The 20,569-nt window shown below is 40.8% G+C and overlaps 2 protein-coding genes and 1 long non-coding RNA gene across 4 annotated transcripts in view; 2 read left to right on the plus strand and 1 right to left on the minus strand.

The window, feature by feature from the left end:
• LOC127583572 (jhy protein homolog) overlaps positions 1 to 2,668 on the minus strand; it is a 42,910-nt gene extending 40,242 nt beyond the window's left edge. Inside the window, exons 1-2 of the mRNA XM_052039693.1 lie at positions 2,647 to 2,668; positions 737 to 1,283 (exon numbers count right to left, since the gene is read on the minus strand). Coding sequence (XP_051895653.1) covers positions 737 to 1,110 — 374 coding nt within the window. The 5' untranslated portion in view covers positions 1,111 to 1,283; positions 2,647 to 2,668. The remainder of the gene's footprint in view (positions 1 to 736; positions 1,284 to 2,646) is intronic.
• A 4,865-nt stretch (positions 2,669 to 7,533) lies between these two features.
• LOC127583730 (uncharacterized) lies at positions 7,534 to 8,195 on the plus strand. Its single transcript, XR_007958294.1, has 3 exons — positions 7,534 to 7,668; positions 7,760 to 7,831; positions 7,959 to 8,195. It is a non-coding gene; the product is annotated as an uncharacterized LOC127583730 (long non-coding RNA).
• A 5,410-nt stretch (positions 8,196 to 13,605) lies between these two features.
• glb1l2 (galactosidase beta 1 like 2) overlaps positions 13,606 to 20,569 on the plus strand; it is a 67,298-nt gene continuing 60,334 nt past the window's right edge. Inside the window, exon 1 of one of the 2 annotated variants that reach the window (XM_052039661.1) lies at positions 13,606 to 13,866. In XM_052039661.1, coding sequence (XP_051895621.1) covers positions 13,742 to 13,866 — 125 coding nt within the window. In that variant the 5' untranslated portion in view covers positions 13,606 to 13,741. The remainder of the gene's footprint in view (positions 13,867 to 20,569) is intronic. The other variant, XM_052039662.1, reaches the window with a different exon arrangement.

The following is a 20,569-nucleotide window of genomic DNA, read 5'->3' on the forward strand; positions in this document are numbered from 1 at the left end:
TATATAAGAAAAATTCACCACCTTCCTTCTGTATTTTTTTCCATCTCTCTCATTCTGTGAATCCTGATGCTTGAACCATGCACTGATAAGAATAGCTTTATTCCATATATCTTATCTAAACTCAAAATGATTACGTACACTCCTATCAAGTTTAGTTCATTCTTGGAATCACACAGACTTATAGACCAGACTGAGATAATTTAGCCCATCATCTCTTCATTAGTTTTTAGATAAAATACATATTTAGTTCCACATTCTTTTCTTTTTCTGCAATGCTGCAAATCTATCATCTTCAGGTACCTATTCAACTGCCTTTTAAAATTCAGATATTTAATCTATCAGCTTCCACTACTTATTCTTCCTGGTAGAATGTTCTAGATCCCAATAAATAACAAAAAGTTCTCTAGTTCTCCTGTCAATTACTTTGAATCTATGACCTCTGGTTATCGGATCATTCATCAGAAGGAATAGCTATTCTCTATTAATCAAAGCCCATCATCCTAAAAACTTCTCTATTATGTCACCTTCTCTATTTCAAAGATAAATTTTCCCCATAACTCATAAATGGTCTCTCTTTCTTTGTAATATTATGGTAGACAATCTGTAGCTATGGACATTATATTTTTCCTGTACTTTAGTATGAATTGTCCAAAATGCTAGATCTAGCAGAGAAGACAGAGAGAGGTGACTAGTAGAAGACACATCATTCAAATGCATTTTCAAAAATAACAATTACCTTGTTTTTTCACTACCCTTGTGCTCCGGTTCAAACTTGCTTCCATCAAACTCATTTTCAACTTCTGCTTCTTCCAGACTATCGTACAAATCCTGGTCGTCATCATCTCCATTCTCTGTATCAAATTCAGTGTCAAACTTCTGAAATACCACTTCATTTTCCTGAATGCGATGTTTCAGCTCTTGTTGGTATTGCTGCTCTTGAATTAAACTGTCAGAATCAGATTCCAATGAGTCATATAAACTTAAGTGAAAATTATCTCCTTCCTCCAATGGAAGTGGCTCTTCTGGCACCTCTTTCAGTTGAATACAAGCCCCTGGATTAAACTGTGTTCTCCTCCGTGTTGGATTCCTCTTTTTATCCATTGGTATCATATTCTTGATGGTAAAGTAGTTTTATTGATTGTTCATTGTAAAGATACAGGACTAATTCATGAGAAAGATCAGAAATAATGTCTACATGAAGAGGATTCTCTTGATTTCATCATATGCATCGGAAAAGTCACGTCTTGGGTAATGTTGCAGGCAAATGATTTAACTGTTTTCAGCTGTTGAATATAGGTAAAATGCAAAGAAATTAAACTATGAAAAATCAAGACAAAAAATGCCAATGCTAGAAATCTGAAATAAAAACTGAAAATTCTGGAAACACTTAGCAGGTCAGGCAGCATCTGCGGAAAGGGGACCAAAGTTAATGTTTCAAGTCAGACCCTTTGTCAGTCCCATCAATTATCAAAAGGTTTTCGACCTGAAACGTTAGCTCTATCTCCCTTTCCACAGATGCTACCTGATCTGCTGAATGTTCCCTAGATTAAATTGTTAACATATTCAAATAGTGATTAAAAATAACAGACTAACATTTGAACCCAGCATGTCAGAAATTCATTCCAGTCAGTTGTGGTAAAGTACACACACCATGTCCAAAATTCAGTCCCATTGACTTCAACCTGCTGCCACCATCATATAGTGCTTTTAGCATTACTAACCAAGGATGAATTACAAGGCATATTTTCATTTAAATATCATATCACTTATGATATTTACAACACTCTACCAGAATAGATAACTTTAGATTTTAGAGTGTTCCTCACATTCAGGCACATGTACTTTTGCCTACATTGGCTTTTATTTTAATATATAGAGTAGAAAACCATTCACCAGAATATCTGAATTATTTTAATCTATTTGAACTGCTTTGAAATATTTCTGATTATTCAACCCTGAGTTATTAGTAAGGTTATTAGAATGTTCTGGGAGTGAGGCCTCAGGATCCATTATCTGAAGCCTTGTCACCACTTGCAGCCCATTATGATTCATGACAGGATTGCAGCACCTAGTCCTGTGGGTCAATCGATCCCATGGAGCCACAGCAAGTAAATGCAGCCATGGAAAGAATGTAGTGTGTGGGTGCAGACTGGCATACAGCTGTGGGGCTGGAGGCAAATGTATCTGCCCTGTCAGCTCAGGGCTTTGTATTTCACCGCTGGACCTGGTGGTGAGTCCACTGGTGGAGCAGGAGGACACAGGTTTCCAGCACATCTCTGGTTTCCCTATTTCAATACATTAGTGGGAAGTCTGAGATAAACTGACTATCGAGGAGGACAATCTCTCTGGAATCATCAAAATTTAGTACATTTTGATCCAGTGAAGGTTCAATCATAGACACAAACATCTGTCAGTTCTATCAAGGGTTAAATGAAATGTTAGTTGGGCTGTTCTCTTCTGAGATACCAATTGGTTTGTTGTTTCCAGATTACCTGGTTTTTCTTCCTATTAAAAAAATCAATTTTGTTTCCTTGAGTTTTATCATAAATATCACCATACCTTACTTAAGAAATGATTCTATAGTTCTGTTGGTGTAATGGAATCTAACATTAAATTTTAAACAAAAAAAAGTGAAAAGTCTGTTACCTGACTTCCTCTGGTGACATTCTAGGGAAATAAAAGAAACAACTGAGGTATGAACAGTCATAAAAGGAACCTCCTTTACATCTGTAAAATTGTACAAGCATGATATTTTTGGGTTCACTCCAGTCAACCCTCACAATGTACCTTGGCAACAGTCATAAAAGGAACCTCCCTTACCAGTATACCAATAACTTCCTTCCTCCTTTTTCTTATATGATCTTTGTGTCCTCTCTGAAGGAGAACAACAATTTCATACTGATTTGCAAACATAAATTCTAAGGTTTATGTGGAGGTGTTATAACCATTAGGAACTCAAAAAGATGTTATTAAGAGTTTTTTTTAATCACAGTGGGTTCAAAACCAACTCATAATGCCATTTCCACAACTTTGAACCTTTGAAATTTGCATAACCTTTGCCAAATCACGAATGGGGTACATTACTTTATGCAACTGAAACTAAGCATTATGCTTAATTATAGACCACTACTCCATCTGGCAGTGCATTAATCTAAATAGCATCACTAAACTTACAAGCATGAAATGTCAACATCACAAGCACACGTCGTCAACCTATGACTACTAAGCAATTTGCGATTATTTTATTGAAACAAGTATCAACATTACTGGCATAATAACTTCCTAATTGGTAGACACTGTATAATGTGAAAATGTTCATGACATTTCAGACTAGAAGTGTGTACCTTCAATTTGATTAAATTTGCTCTGCAAGTTATGAAATCATGCTCTGAAAACTTAGGTGACATCCTGCAAGAGTATTCAGTTTTGACAAGAGTAGAGTGTTCGTTGAGTTAAATGCCGATCACCCATCACATTCAGTGTTTTCTCTTGGTCAGATCAATACCTGCTCATAGTAAACAAGGTTACTGTTATCGAAAATCCAGAGCATCATCTGCTGGATATAACAATGTAAAAGAAATGGTGGTCTCACTGTTGTTAGATATGAAAAAGAGAAGTTTATTACATTGGTTCAATATACATTTAGATGAAAATCTGCAAAACAAAGACACCACAAAGCTAAAATCAAAAGTAGAATTTTCTAAGAAGGAAATGTGGCACTTAGTCATCATCTTACTTTTACCACTGTGATACAATTTTACACAAGTTTTCTGCAGAAAGATTTTTGTGTCTTTTTAACTGGTGAATGACATTGTCCAATGCACCAATGCTTAACCCTTTCTTTATAAAATGCATTTAAACTCAATGGGATATCTTTGGTTCCTGGCTTTCATCACCTACTACAACACTGAAATTACCCTTATCAAGGTACCAAATTAGATCCTCATCCTTCCTGTCCTGTCTGCAACCTTTGATATGATTGACCATATAATTTTCCTCCAATGCCTCACATCCTTTGTCCAGCTAAATAGAACCGTCATTATATTATTTCTTTCTCTCCTCTACGGTTGTAGCTAGAAACTCTGCAATGGCTTTACTTGCCCCAGCTAGTCTGGAGTCTAGAATCCCTCAAGATCTATTGTATTCTCTCTCATTTATCATCTATATGCTGTGCCTTGGTAACATAATACAAAGATATGTAAAATTCAACACAACGCCCCGGAACTGCCTCACCACTATCTGTTGAATCCTCTGCCAAATCCAGTTTGTCACATTATCCCTTCTGTAGTGAATTAGACAAAAATTTTGCAACTATTGGGAAGATTGAAGCCAATGATCTTAGACTCCATTTGCAACTCAGATTTCTAGCTATTAATTTCATTCTTCCTAGCCAATGTCTGAGGGTGAATCAGACAGTGAAACCACCACATCTTAGGGTACACTTCAAACAGCATACCTGCTCCATCAAACAAAATGCTACTTGCAACACATCTCTGCCCTGGCCTTCAAAATATTTGTAACTAAAATTCTGCAGCATATCACATAGTTAGTTGGTACAAGGGGGAAAAAAATCAATTAGACTAATTGCTTAGCTTCCTCTCGTAAAAAAAATATAAAAGCTGGGAGAAGCAAGAGACTGCAGATACTGGAATTTAGAGCAAAAATCCAATAACATGCTTGACTGCATTTGGTGCTTGTGATGTGGCCTCCTCTACAATAGCAAGAGCAAGCGTAGACTAAGTGACCGTAACTCTGACTGCAATGACCATCTTGAGCTTCCAGTTGCACGTCAATTCAATTCTCTTTCTCATTCCCATAATGACTTGTCTGTCCTTGGCCTTCTCCATTTCCACAGTGAGCCCAAATGCAAACTAGAAGAATACCACCTCATATTCCTCTTGGATAGCCAACAGCCCAATGGTATGAACATTGAATTTTCCAATTTCAGGTAACCCACTCACTTTCCCACTCCCACCAGTCTACCCAGGGTCTATCTCCCTTTGTTCACATTTTTCATAGCTCCCCTCTCATTACCTAGACCCAACCTCCCTCACCTGGTTCCATCTGCCCAGTACTCCCCCCACCTCAACTCTTACCTCCAGAGGAGAATTTTGGAGAGAGTCCAACAATTCAAGCCAAGTGATTAAAGTAAATCAGGAAAAAAGCACTTTCACACAATGCATTGTTGCAAAATGTAAGAGAGGGCTCAGGGAGAAATGAAGAGGTTGTTGGAGACATTAGCCACAGGAAGCATATTCCTTACTGCAGTATCATGCAGCAAACTATAAGATGCGGCACTGATCACAGGAGGCTGGAATATCCTGCAGCTATAAAGCTGGAAAAAAAAACTGTGACATTGACTCCACTAACACAGCAGTCCAGGCACACGTTCAAGCCTGTATCTGAGATTGCAGAAGGTCACCAGTCTCAAGTAGGAGCACCTTGTTGAAACCTGGCCTGTGCCTGTGAAGATATCACTCCTGGGTAAGTCTAGTTGTGAGCACAGGACACTGTAAAATATGGGTGGCTAAGGTGATGGGCTCTTCTATTCCTCCTCCCATGTAGTACCTGTGAGGTTCCTGATGCCTGTTGTCCATACTATCTCCATGCTATCAGCAAGAACAGGCAAATCCTCATTGGGAGTCCATTTGGCATGCAGAAAAGCCTTTGAAGATGCCAAGAGGGTTCAGCATCATATGAAAGCAGTTTGTAAACAGTGAGGCTGGTGCGTACATCAAGTTATTGAGTTATACAGCATGGAAACATGCCCCTCAGTCCAATTCTTCCATGCTGACCAAGGTGTATTCCTGAGGTAGTCCCATTTGCTGCTTTTGGCCCATATCCCTCTCAACCTTTGTATCCATTTACTTGACCAAGTGTTTTTTTTAAACACTGGAATTTTTAAACAATTGTTTCTATCAACAACTCCTCTGGCAGCTTGTTCCATATATCCACCACCCTCTGTTTGAAAAACTTGCCTCTGAGGTCCCCCTTAAATCCTTATAACTCAAGCCCTCAATTCCCAGCAACATCCTTGTGAGTATTTTCTGCAACCTCTCTAGCTTAATCACATCCTTCCCATAGTAAGGCAACCAGAACGACACACAATATTCCAGGTGCGGTATCACCAACATCTTCTACAGCTATAACATAAATTCCCAACTCTTGTACTCAATGCCCTGTCTGATGAAGGCAAGCATACCATACTCTTTCACCACCTTGTCTACCTGTGTCACCACTTTCAGGGAACTATGTACTTGTACCCCTAGGTTTCTCTGTTCTACAAAACTCTCCAGGGCCCTGACATTCACTGTGAATGTTTTGCCCTGGGTTAACTTCCCAAAATGAATCACTTTGCATTTGAGTGAGTCAAATTCCATCTGTCATGCCTTGACCCACTTTCCCAGTTGATCTAGATCTTTTTGCAGCCTTGGACAGCCTTCTTCGCTGTCCACCACACCACTAAGTTTGGTGTGATCCGCAAAGTTACTAATCATTGCCACCTACGTTCACATCCAAATCATTCATAAGTATGCAATGGAGAAGCCTGGCAAAGCATTCAGTTTAAATGCTGACCCTTAAAAAAGGGCTAGTAAAAGCTGATTGAAGCATGAAGAAACAAAATTATTGTTTTTCAGAACAGCGAATTTTAAAATCACAATGACATTGCACTGTTGACATCATTTAGGGGGATTAATGTTAAAATATCAGATAGATGTTTCTAATGCTATTAAAAATCCCTTGAAAAGGTCAGGGTGAAATATCCTGCCAGCCACTAAGCAGCCAGGAAATGGCTGTAATGTTGCTCAACTCCAGGTTAAGTCAATTTTCAACTGCACAGTGATGTTTACTTTGGCTTTGTGAGAAAGGATTTCCAGATCCACAAGGATTTCCTACAAAACAAAGTTTTATTTTCACAACATCTTTCTTGTATTTTTGTTTTGCCTACCCTGCCTCCTGCTTCTTGAATCACCTGCTGGTGGGAACAGCTTCCCCGTGTTCACCCAACCTAAACCTCGCACAGAACTCTGAAATCTATTAACCTTTGCTCCAATGAATTCCGGCTTTGTAGATGACATTTCTCAATTCAGTAGAACATTGGAGTGAAGGTTGGCAGTGATTTATCTTTTGCGTTGGACACTTTGGACCTTGTCCCCAACCCAACCATTGACCCTCTCCAGCACCAGGACAGCTAGTGCGCAGGCGCAGCCAGCAGGTGGCGGCGAGTTTCGGGATCCTCCCCGCGGGAGTCCGGGTTTAACTTTCACCAAACTTCACGACCGATCGGCCGGCTTTCACTCCGACCGATTTACTAACTCATAACGCAAGCAAACCCCCCCCCCCCCCCCCCGTTGCCTCGGCTGCAAACACACAACCCACTCGCACCGACGCGCTGCCATGACACTCACCGACAGCTTGGACCGCTACACAACGTCGTCGCCGCGGCAACGGCGCCGTTGCGTCATCGCGTAATCAGCGTCTGTACGTATAAACTGAAGTCTGGAGATTACAGGTGGTCATGCAGGCAAAGTGTGCAGATGTTTTTCCAGCAGCTTGTGGAGAGTCTCATTTAAGCTTACAAGATGCAAAATAACCAAAACTTCATCTAAAGTTTGGTGCATTCTTAAATTACGTGCTCTGAGATCAGTTTGCCTGTGGCTTCCAAAGGTAAGTTTATCACAAGCAACTGTTCTCACATGAAGATTTAACTTTTAGGTCAGCTATGATATCTCACTGAGTTTGTAACTTGTCTCTAAAGATACCAAGCAATTCGCATGGAATTCTGACCCAACCAGAAGTCTGGAGATTACAGGTGGTCATTGCAGGCAAGGTGCGCAGGTGTTTTTTCAGCAGCTTGTAGAGAGTTGCATTTAAGCTTACAAAATGCAAAATAACCAAAACTTCATCTAATGAAGAATCTTAGGCATGAAGCATTAATTCTGTTTCTCTTTCCACAGATGCTGCATGACCTGATGAGTGTCTCCAGCAGCTTCTGTTTTTTTTATTGCAAATAAATAGCTCTTTGCCCTACCCATAACACCATCAGGTTGCATTTCCATATGTACTGCAGTAGATTGGGGGAAAAAAAAAAAAATTATCACAATTACTTGCAATGAAAGCAAAAAGTACAAGAACTGAGAGAAGACATTGATACGTTAAATAGGAATTAAAGATACAAATGCAAAATAGTGTGATTGCTGGGAATATAACATAAAAGCAGCAAACACTGAGAGGCAACAATTGTGGAGAGAGAAAAAGAAAATTTAATGAGCAAGTGGGCCCCATCCAATGACTTGGGTATGCCCCTGTGACTTGCTTGTCCACATGGAGTCAGTGAAGTTACCTTCAAGTATAAAACACCCAATCACTTTTGCTTCCAGAACCCCAAGACAGAGTAAGGAAAATTATGCTGAAATTGAAAATTAGCTCAGTGCATAATCTTTGAGGTTAAGAAATTTCACAAAAAATTATCTAATTGAAAATTCAGCTTGCAGACAGATCAGAAACTCCTCTTGACCATATTTGGGCCAAAGCAAGCCACACCAAGCCTTGCAGCATTAAGAATGCAGTGCTGGGCCTTGACCTTGTTGGTTTATAACTAGGAAATCAAGTAGAGATCTCAGGACCATACAAATGCTGATGCACTTTCTTGACTGCCGTGCAAAGATTATACAGGAAATGACAATATTTCAAGGATTTCATAATGGGACCATGTGATAGTCATCATGTGATATTGCTGCCTCAAGAGAATGGGTTTGTTCTTGTCTGACCCTGATGGACTGGTCCAACTTCCTAAGAGATGGAACACTGTGTCCTTCTTTTGATTAAAAAAAAGACCAGCTATCCACAGATCTAGGCTGTGTTCTATGAGGTTCTAAAGTTCAGTAAATGGTTACCCTACATCTGACCTACATGAGCGTCAGCCTGGTGTTTCTCACATAGTTACCTCCCGTGGGTGAGGACTTGATCACGATGTACAAAATTTTGTTAATCATTATGAACCCCATGAGTTAGTTTGAAATCAACATATCCCCTCTGCTTCCATAATCCTGGGCAACTAAACCATGGAACTGCATTCACTTGGACTATGCTGCTTTGTGATTGACGTCCACTCAAAATGTTTGGAAGTGCTTCCCACATAACTGACCACCATTGACTAGACTGTAAATCTTCTGAGGCATCTCTTTACATTAGATAGATGAAGAAGAAATTGTGTATCACACAAATGATCCTTGATTTGTGTCACACAAATTTGTACCCTTCCTGAAAAGAAATGGGGTCCACCATATTTTCTCTCCACTATATCACCCTGCCATTAATGAAACAGCTGAGTGGGCTGTATAAACTGTCATGAAGACTTGAACGAAACAGAATTTTCGGTTTATTCCTTCTTCCTAAAAGTTAGCTCAGTTTTTCTGTGCATACTGGAACACACCACACACAGTAACGGAAAAGACGCCTGCTGTGTTGTTTTTAGAATGTTAACCTTGCACTTGGATGGCCTTGCTCAAACCTAATTTGTCTTCCACAACTACAAAATATTAACTGCAGCACTCAAGAGCTCATAGTAAGGTGACTAGGCCTGTCCTGAGGTTCTATCCAGGGATGGGGTGATACTCCAGGATTTCAGATATCTAAAGCTCCTGTGGATTTTGGAAGAGGTCGTCAAGCATAAGGAACCTTTGATCTATGTAGTTCAAGTGGATAATAGACATGTTCATGTTCACGTGGATCACCTCTTACCTTCACACGTTCCAATACTACAAATAGATGTTCTTCTGGAATAAGACAGAGACATAAAAGACCTTGCTCCTGCTTGTGAGACGCTGCAGAACTTGTTCCACATGCGAATGATTGCCTGACCTCAACAACAACTGTTATTTTTTTTAAAAAAAGATACCCTCTGTAGCAATGGAAGGTAATTGAGAGGGTTTAACCTTTAACTTGATATATCTGACTTTGTTTTGTTGGCAACATGTTCTACATGTGAGCAGAGTAATCCTCTGAGGTTCAGTAGTATACTTTAACCCAGGATTTGGTAACAGTTATGTTCTGTATTGATAAATTTTTATAACTTGTATACTCTTGTTAAGGGAATTTTAATCTATGGGAATGAGTATGGTATATTGAGCTGTGCATTTGTTGTGTTTATCTGCCTTCATTTGCCACAGCAGCTAATCAGCAGGAGATGTCAGGAGGAGAAAGATAAACATGGCTACACCCAGATGAACAACACTTTGCTTGCTGTCCTTCTGCCTGTTATGTATAAAAAAGGTTATTTCACTTTCTCATCACCAAGTTCTTTTATTTGCCCACAATATTTCCCAAATCTGCTTCATTTTCTGCTTCACTTCCCTTCAAGGATAAAACTGAAGTAGAATCTGGTTCTCCCAACTGAGCCCAACAGGACTCAAATATATGTGTTGGGCTTGAGTCAGGTGCAGATACTGATAAAATATTTGGGATCAGTTTAGATTGGACCTTGCAGTGTGTGCACTCTTGCCCAGTACTTTACCCAGGTCAGAATGATTGGCTTATTATTACCACATGTGTTCTTTGTTCTTGATCAAATAAGATCAAATAACATGTCCCAATCTGTTATATTTGCAGTGACGCTCAGGTCAGATTGGGTATTGAAGTAATTATAAGTACTAAGGCTCTGGTGGGGTTTGGACTGCCCATGGTCAGTTTGTGTTTTAAGCTTACACCTAAGCATGCCACTATACTGAAGTTCAGTATCAAGCATTTCTTTAATCACTGGGCTAATTGCATCCACTGAAGTTGAAGCACTGGTACCTTAATTGTTGCCTTAGATTGATTATTTTCTCTTTCTTTCCCTCCATTATGATCAACATACAAAATATCAATGGCCTAGATTTGATACTCAGCTTTCCACTTTGTATGATTTCATACCAGATGATCTCAGACTTGTGCTATCCCAGAAGCTGGGTCTGCAGTCTAACAGAAAATCAATACCACTTCACACATTTCTAGAAAAGGCTTCATCTCTGCTCTAAAGCTCTATTTATGTTCTGTAATTATGTTGCATCATTTACACAACCCAAGATTGAAAGACACAATTTCTGTCCTTTCATTTTTCAAATTCTTCCTGCTGTAGTCTATTGGAGACAATGGATCATGAGCAAGAGTAGTAAATAGTTAGCAAGGCTTTTCTGGTTCCAGCACCAGGACTTACTCTGGAAATTGTTTATTTCAGGTTCAGTAGAGTCTTAGGCATAACTTACAAAAATTAACAAGTACACCATAAGTAAAAGCGGTAAAGCAAGAACATTTAACATTTTCATAGAAGTGACTTGGGCTGAATTGCTGATCCTACTGTTGTTCCCAGTTGAAATAATGTGAAAGGGGAAGTAATAGTGGAAAAGCATAGGAGGGCTCTGAAATCATAAAGAGAAGAACTCCTTTCTAGGATGTCTTTCCCAAAGAATGCATTATCGACAAGGAGAAAGAAGGAATTTTTATTTATGAAGTGCCCTGTGGCATCCACAGGACATTCTAAAATGGCTTTCAAATGTGGATTACTAGGAATGTGAGATCTTCCAGATAGCAAAGGTGTAGTTAGGTAAATAGTTTAAATTATTTTAGTTTTTTGGTTTCACGAACAATTGCAATGGTTTTTACAGCTTTTTTTAATACACATTTTCATTACACCCATAATATATATGAAAAATATGATGCACTATTTTATCTAAGAATAAAACAACAAATACATTCTGTTTCTGCTAACAAACTATGAAATTATATTCAATTCACCTTTCCAGCATAAAAGCAACCATTTGTGGCTGCCATTAATAAGCAGAGCTGAACATTAAGCCACACCACAAAGTTCTAAATGTGTGTTTTCTCTTCTGCTTCACATCCCACCCTCCCCAACTCCCACTTATAAACTGTTCCAAGAACTTCTCTCTTAAAACAGCATCCCTTTGAAACCATTTCCATTTAAAAGCTTCCCAGATCCTTGGCAGAACACATCACCAGTCAGGCTGAGACATAACGGACTTCTCCCAAAAACTAAAGAATGGGCAAAAAAATGACATATTCCAGAAAGTCACCTCAGCTTATTTATTTCCTATTATATTTGGCAGATTAGTATATATCTAGATAAGATAACATAACTCATCTCATACCCCATTCTCTCTACCCTTCACAGTTCCTCTCGCCAATCCCACATTCTTTCTCACAATTTCACCTCCCAACTCTATTCGCTCCCTCAATCCCTAACTTTCTTTGCACTCTTCCCAAAATTGCTCTCATCCCTCAATCCCACTCACTGTTTCTCACCCTTTCGCTACCCCGCCCATTCTCAATTCCCCTTTTTCAACCCCCTATCACCCCACTTCCTCACCCTCCAACCATCCCCTTTCCCTATCCCCACCCTTCCTCCCTCTTGACTACCCAATCCCCATACCCTTGTCTAACCCCATGACTCCCCCAAATGCCATCCTCCCTCACCCTCCATACCCCCTTCCTTTGTCTCACCTCCCCCACACTCCCTCTCTCTCACCTCCTCCCACTCTCCCCTCCCCCACTACCTTGCCCACTTTCTTTCTCCCTCATTTTCCTTATCTCCACACATTCTCTCCTTTACTGCTCATTCTTTCTCGCATTGCCCCTTCCTTGGCTCCATTCATTTCCTTCTCCCTTTTCTCTCCCACATTTTCCCCACTTCTCCTCAACCCCACATATTTCTCTTCCCCCCCATTTCACTCTCTTATCCTTCACTTTTTTAATTCCTACAATTTCCGTCACCCCTCCCTTTCCCCATATTATTTCCCACCCTGACTGCCCACATTTTCCCTTTCCCTCATTTTCTTTCTCTCACATCCCCCCCCCCCCACTTACACACCATGGTCTCCTGCACAATTTTCCTCTTAACCCATATTTCCCTTCTCCACATTCTTCTTCTCTCATTCCAATCTCCTCCCACTCCTGCTGCCCCTCCACTAATGTTCCCATTCATCTCATCTCCTTGCCTATATTTCCACCCTATGTTCCAATCCCCTCCTTATTTTCTTCCCCCTTATTGCCTACACCCAATTTGTCCTCACTATTCTCCTCCTATGTACCACCCTCCCCTTCACCTTGCCATAGTTTCTGCCTCCACTACTTTTGTCTATTCTACTCCTTTTAGTATTTACCCTTCCTTATTTCCCTCCTTATCTCCCACTGTATTCCACTTTCCTCGTTTCCCTTCTTATTCCCCTTATTGCAGGGTCTTCAACCTGAAAATTTAGCTGTTTCTCTTCCCACAGATGCTGCCTGGTCCGTTGTGTATTGTCTGTGCTTATTTCAGATTTCCAGCATCAGTAGTTGCTTTGATTTTTACCTATTCACCCGCTCCTATATTCCCATCCAGCGCGATATTTTCTGCTTCTTCTGGTAAACAACTTTCCAACTTTTACCATCAATCAGGACAGTCCCCGACTATTGATTGATGTCTTAATTCGCCTATCAAGCGACAGTACCCGACTGTTGATTGATGTGTTAATTCACCTATCAAAGTGCGAGAACGGGAATCTGGTTGGGGCCCATTGGCAGCTCAGATTTATCGGAAGGGGGCGGGGATTGGCCTGCAGCACACACAAGGCATTGTGCGCGGGCAGCCAATGGACAGCAGTTGAGGGTGGGTTATGTGGAAGCCGGAAGCGCCCCTGTGCGCTGGGCTGGAGAGGGTGTATTGCTGCTCCTGCTGCTGCTGTTGGGAAAACTGCTGATCTTAATGTTTAAGCTGCTGACACAGAAAGGATCGCCGCCCATGCAGATCATTGCAGTGAGGAGGGAGCATGTGCGGAGACTTGGACTCCTGCTTCTGATTGCAGTGGCTCTGGTATTGTACAGACTCAGGTACTGAGTGGGGAGCTTGCATCGTTTGAGTGATATAATGGTGGCCTCCGTTTGCCACCCTTCCCACCCTTCCACACACGCACACGCACACACCCTTCTATTGCAGGGGTTTTGTTGAAAATGTTTGCTAAAGTACTGTAAGAGGCTGCATCTGCTCTTTTGGAAAGGTAACCCGTAATTCCTCGGGATGTCCCAAATTGCTTTTGAGTTGCAATGTATGTTCGGCTACCTTTCAGAACTGAGTGAACCACACAGTATAACCTTGATACTCAGTTGTGCCGTGTCGTTTTTGTTTGAATTGACTGCTTTGACTAAAAGATGTCAGAGCTGGTCTGATTGAGCATACTTTGCAGCAGCATTAAAGAAACCCACAGACGTATCGTTTGGGATGTTGCTGCGCGTAAAAGTAATAGGAATTGAAGATGTTGTAGATTGAATTTGGTGATTAGTGGAGACGTGAATGAGGAGGATAGCAGGTAATGGATGTACAGTAAAGCTATGATAATCCAGCATATTTATGGTTTTTGTGCTGGATTGGCAGATTTTCTGGACCAATGAATGTTATTACTATTAATATGCCCAAAACACATTTTTAAGATGTTACATGGTGTTATAATAAACTTTCCAGTGAACCCAGTGAGTGCAAAGGGAGTGCAGGAACTGGGCCTTGGTGTGTGGAAATGCACCACAGGAAATGTCAACTAATGAGCCAGATAACGGATTATCGAAGTTTTGCTGTGTGTAGATCGTGTGGTGTTGTAACTTAAGATCCACAACATTGGAGAAGGACAATGGAGCTCAAAAATACATGAGGGAAGGAAGGTGATATTGCTGTCGGTGATCGGTTGGAGACACAGGATATATAACTGAGTGTGTTGGCATCTTGAATTACTGCTGAGATATCACATGACAACATAATTCAGACCTTGAAGGGACAAATCAATGTGCTGTCATTGGGAGTTGCTGAGAAGTGTTTACCTGCTTTGCTTGAATTCTAAGGAGGATACAGAATTGCAGCTAGCAGTGTGAGACTGTCCAGCAGTTTCACGTAGAGCATTACAAGATTTGAACAATGGACATTAGCAGATCCCATGGGTGCCAAAGGCAGGAGAGCTATGGATCATGTTGGTGGAAAAAGTGAATACCATACCAGACAACCAACCTTGGACTGCTTCAAAGAGGTCCCATGTTATGGTTGCCATAGGATAGGGTACATTTTATAAAAACGCAAGTACTTCAAGGCTAATGGTGAAACTTACCTGAGCACATGCTGCATCAGGTGGGCTTGGGTGGCATCAAAAAGTCTCCAAGAATCAATTTTGTGCAAAAATGGGCTAGAAGCTGCAACTTGAGTGAGGTGTAGAAATTGAATGGTTGGTGGCTGCAGTGAAACTGTGAGGAAAGGAGAATTTGAACAGTGACAGCGCTGCAAGTGGCAGGCCTGCTTCAGAAACCATTGGAAATATGGTTGTGAACAGTCTTCAGAAGAAGAAAAGCCTTTTTTTTTAATGAGTTCAACAAACTAAAGCAAATCTTGGTGAAAATGGACAATGCAAAGATGGGCAGCTGATCTTTGGAAAATGCTGGAGTTGTTTTCAGGGGAAACGTGTTTTCATATAAGAGTGTCCAGTGATGAAGAATACCAGAGTAAGGTAGCTCTCAGAGAAAAAATCAGTGCAATAATTGGCAGACAATGAAATGGATAAAAAAAAGCATTCAGGAAATAATTATCATTTTGAATTGTCACAACATTCAATCATCAAAATTGTAAGAGTTAATAAGGCTCCCTCTAGAGGTGTTGGAAGAATGAGTAAGCCTTTAAACTGTGCCTTTGATTATTTAAAAAAAAAGAAACTTTTTCATACATTAAAGGGTGTGGAGAAGATGGTATTGAAACAGTACTTCTGCATATTAGAAGAGCAAGAAAAGTGAGCAGTTGGAAGGTGTCAAATCCAGTTTGCTGATCAAGCTCCTTTGAAACTAGAAATTACAAATAGTTTGGTCATATGGTCCTGCCAATGACTGGCAGAAAATGGCACTGTAGTGGACAAATTAAAAAATGGAACGTGTTGAATGCTGAGTTGCCTTGATCCATAGTTCAAGTCCAAGTTAATTCCATTTGTTATGAATCTCTGGGATAAATCTGATTATATGCCTATTATATTGATGGTTGATACAGCAGTGTATCTAGTAGAACTGCTGCCTCATGGTGCCAGAGACCTTGTGTGCTGCCAGTGAGTGCACACTCTCTCTGTGACCTCATAGGTTTCATCTGGGTGCTTCAATTTCCTCCCACGTCCCAAAGGTGTAAGAGTTGGCTGGTTAATTAGCCACTGTAAATTGCCCCAACTGTGTAGAGGAGTGGTAGAATCTGACGATAGGTGTGAACTTGATGGGCTCAAAGGCCTGTTTTTGTGCTGTATCTCTCTGTGACTCTATTTCCTTGCTGCATAAAAGGAGGCCATTGGCCCAACGAGTCTATGCTGACAGTGTAGTTCCATTAACCCCACAAATTTTCTCTGTATCCCATTCTCTTGACACTTCCACCTATTCTACCAGCTACACCAGAAGTAATTTTACATTAATCTACCAACCCACATATCTTTGGCATGTGGGAGCAAATGGGAGCTTCTGGAAGAAACCATATGGCCATAGACGGTGCTGGAGGTCATGACTGAACTTGAGTTGCTGAAGCAGTTCTACTGGCTGTGCCAGTGTGCAACCCCAGAATGAGAATTTTATGCATGTTATTCCAGTAAACTCAACAGCATATACAAATGCAAGTTAAGAGCAGGAATAGGCCACAGCCCCTCAACTCTGCTCTGCCATTTGATATGATCATGGCTGATTGTAACTTCTGCAGCCCCACCTACTCTGCTAACCTTTCATTCACTTTTCATCAAGAATCTGTCTAGCCTGCCTGAAAAATATTCAGAAACAGCCGCTTCCAGCATGCTTTGAAGTAGACTTCCAAAAACTCTCAGTCCTTTTCAGAGGGAAGAAAAAATTGCCCCATCTCTGCTTTGCATGGGTGATTCCTTGTTTTTAAATAGAGACCCAGTTCTAGATCCTTTTTATTTCAAAAATATACTTTATGCATAACAACATATACAGAAAATACAATACAATCAGTGAGCACCTTTCATTACATTTACTGTGCCATGAAACCAATACATACTCTTATCTCATACTGCTGCTCCTGTTTCCTCTTTACACAATACCTCTGCAAAGTGTTTGAGAAGTTGTTACACAGGACTTAGCCCCTCACTGTCCAGTGGCAGTAGGACCTTAGAATGTGGTCCTTCCCCACAAAGCTTTTGTGGCAGTTGCACCAAGCTTCAGTTCATTCACCAGCAGGTACTCCTGTACCCGAGAATGTGCCAGTTAGCAGTATTCACTGACAGACTTCTTCTTGCACCAAAGGCTAACAAGTTTTGGGCAGACCAAAGAGCTGATGATTTTCAAGCTGCAGCTATGTTTGCTTTAAGTATGTGTTCCTAGGAACAGCCCCCAGATCAGAGAGTCTTCTGTTACACAGCTGTTTAAGAAGAACCTCAATAAGCACCATTGCATCCATTGCCAGACCTTCTTGGCAATCGCATGGTGTACAAAGAGATGGCCAATTATCTCCTCAACACTGCAGCCACCTCAAGGGCAGAGTGTGTTGGGACTGAGACTCTGACTGTGCTGGAAGGATCTTAAAGGGAGGGCTCCAGTTCTAGATTTTCCCACAAGAGGAAACATCCTTTCCACATCTACTCTGTTAAGACGCCTCAATTTTCTTTCATTTAAACCCCTTCTTACTCTTATATGTTCCTGTAGAATGGAGCCTAGCTCGTTCAACCTTTCCATATAAGACAACCTGCCTATTCCAAGTATTGGTCTAGTTAACCTTCTCTGATCTGCTTCCAATGTGTTAACATCCCTCCTTAAGGAGATCAATATGTATGTAGTGCTTCCAGTGTAATATCACCTCTTACCTATATAACCAAAGCAATACCTCCCTACTCTTGTATTCAATTCCTCATGGGGGACAATAAATAAATTCTGTTAGCTTCCTAATTACTTACTGTATCTGCAGACTATCCTTCTCTGTATCATGCATCAAGACACCCAGATCCCACCATCTCAGAGCACTGCAGTCCTTCATCATTCAGATGAGACTTTTGTTTCCTGCCAAAGTCGATGCCTCTGTATTTTCCCATATCATACTAGTTTTATTGAATCTTTGTCCACTCACTTAACATATTTATCTTCCTCTGTAGCCTCCTTATGTCCTTTTCACAACTTGCCTCTGTATGTATCTTTGTGCCATCAACAAATGTAGCAACCATGCTTCTAGTGCCTTCATCCAAGTCATTTATATGACTTGTAAAAAGTTGAGACACCAGCCCCTGTCTGACATTCTTCATCACTTTGATTTTGCAGCAGTTAATTGGATTTGATTTGTCTTATTTGTCATTAACAGGTTACACTTGTACAATTCTTCACACTGAGTAGATGCCAGTGTTGTAACTGTATTGGAATAACTTGACTATAGCTGTAGCTAATTGTGGAACACAGATATTCAGTTTTACAGTTGGGTTACCTGGTCCTTTAACCTTTGCTGTATCCAATTGTTTTCAACTAGTGCTTGATACCTACTGGCGTGATGACTTATGGCTGGCTTCTGTAACGTTAAGGACCTTGAGAAAGTTAGGATGGATCTTCAAGTGCTTCAGCTTTGTCTTTTGCACTTGTCTGCTGGTCCCTGCCATTCTTCTCAAAGCTGCCAACTCCTGTTAGCTGGTTAATTGTCCACTACCATTCAAGACTGGATGTGGCAAGTATACAGGGCTTTGATCTGATCCATGGCTATGGGATCACTTAGCTCTTTTAATTGCATGTTGTTTACCATGTAGTCCTGTGTTGCAGTTTCATCTGATTGATACCTCATTTTTAGCTTTGCCTGGTGTTGTTCCTGTCATGCTCTTCTGCATTCCTCTTTGAACCGTGGTAAATCTCCTGGCTTGTAGGTAATGATGGAATGAGGGATGTGCTGGGATGTGTGTTACACTTAGTCTGGTGGTGTACATTACTGCTATTATTGATGGTCCACATCACCTCATTGGTGCGAAGTTTTATGTGACCTGTTTTGATTTTCTCCCACTTAACATGATTTTACAATAAAGTTCTGATTATCAGGCACCCATGGAACGTTGGTGCTGGACTGGCAGTGAGCCAGATGCTGAACCAAATTATTCAGTTTTACTGTAATGCCATAGAACATGATGGATGAAGTGCGAACACCGACATGTCTCCACAAGGACTGTTGTGGTCACTTCTCCCAATGAGAGGTGCATCTGTAAATGTAGATTGATGAGGACATGCCAGTTGGTTTGCTCCCTTCCTTTTGCAGAACCAACCTGGCAGCTTTATCCATTGTAACTTCACCAGCTCAGTCTGTGGTGGTGCCACCAAACCACTCTCGGTGACGGGTATTGAAGAGCCCTACTCAAAATATATCTGTGCTATTTTCAGTGTTGTTTCCAGTTATTTAATATGGAGGAGCTTTGCTTATCACATAAGGGAGATAGCAATCAGGAGGACGTTTCCAAACGTATATTTGATGCGATGGCATGAAATTTCATGGGTTTTGGGGTTGTTGCTAAGGGCTTCCAGGATTACTCCCTCCTTCCTGTTTGCCACTGTTCTCCCTCTGGTTGGTCTACCCTACTGGTGGGACTGAATGTAATGGGGGATTGTGGTGGTGAATCTGGCATGTCTACTCACAGAATCATACCATACAACTATGTCGGGCTTATAGCTTGAATAGTCTGGGGGCAGCTCTCCCAATATGGGAACCTGTTCTGAGATTTTTGTGAGGATTTAGTAAGGTCTACAGGGCTAGGAGTAATTGTGAGGTATTGCTACAATCCTATAGTTCTCAGCAAAGGACGCTATCTTCAAGAGAACATTTCAGTGGGCTGCTAGTCTGTTCTTATTTGTATTGCCAATTCCACTAGTTCATTTACATAAAGCAGGTCTTATTTGTTTAATAGAACTTGCAGATTTACTATTACAACATACTCCACGTCAGACCCATCAGCATCCTGAGTACCATATGAATATTCTGCAGCCCTGTACTTGACCAGTTTAGAGGGCAGCTATGAGTTAATGACGTTGCTGTGGGTTTAGAGTCACGTATAGGCCGGGTAAGTACAGATGCTCTCCTCCCCTTTAGGACAATAGTGAACCAGATGAGGAGTCTGTGGACCATCTTGTAGTTTTCTGGTCACCATTATTAAAACAAGTTGTTTTTATAAATATTACATTATTGACTGAATTTACATTCTACAGCTGTCCCAGTGGGGTTTTAACTTGTAGGTCTGTTAGTCCAAATCTCTGGGTTACTATCTGGGCCACTTGAGCAGATTAACAACTTAACCACTACTGCTCCTCCACAGTACCAGTCTTCCATTTTCAATATGCAATGACTTTGCTAGTTTGATCTTCACCATTTTCTACAATCTAGAGGGACATTTAAGAGATAAGCACATGAATGATAGCGAATGGAGGACTATGTGAGAGGGAAGGGGTAGATAGATATTGGAGCAGGATAAAATGTCGGCACAACATCATGGGCTGAAGGGCCTGTACTGTGCTGTAATGTTCTATGTTCTATATTGCAAGTCAGACTTGCAACATAGTTAGTGATTTGTGA

Source organism: Pristis pectinata, chromosome 27, assembly GCF_009764475.1.
Source record: "Pristis pectinata isolate sPriPec2 chromosome 27, sPriPec2.1.pri, whole genome shotgun sequence".
NCBI lineage: Eukaryota > Metazoa > Chordata > Chondrichthyes > Rhinopristiformes > Pristidae > Pristis > Pristis pectinata.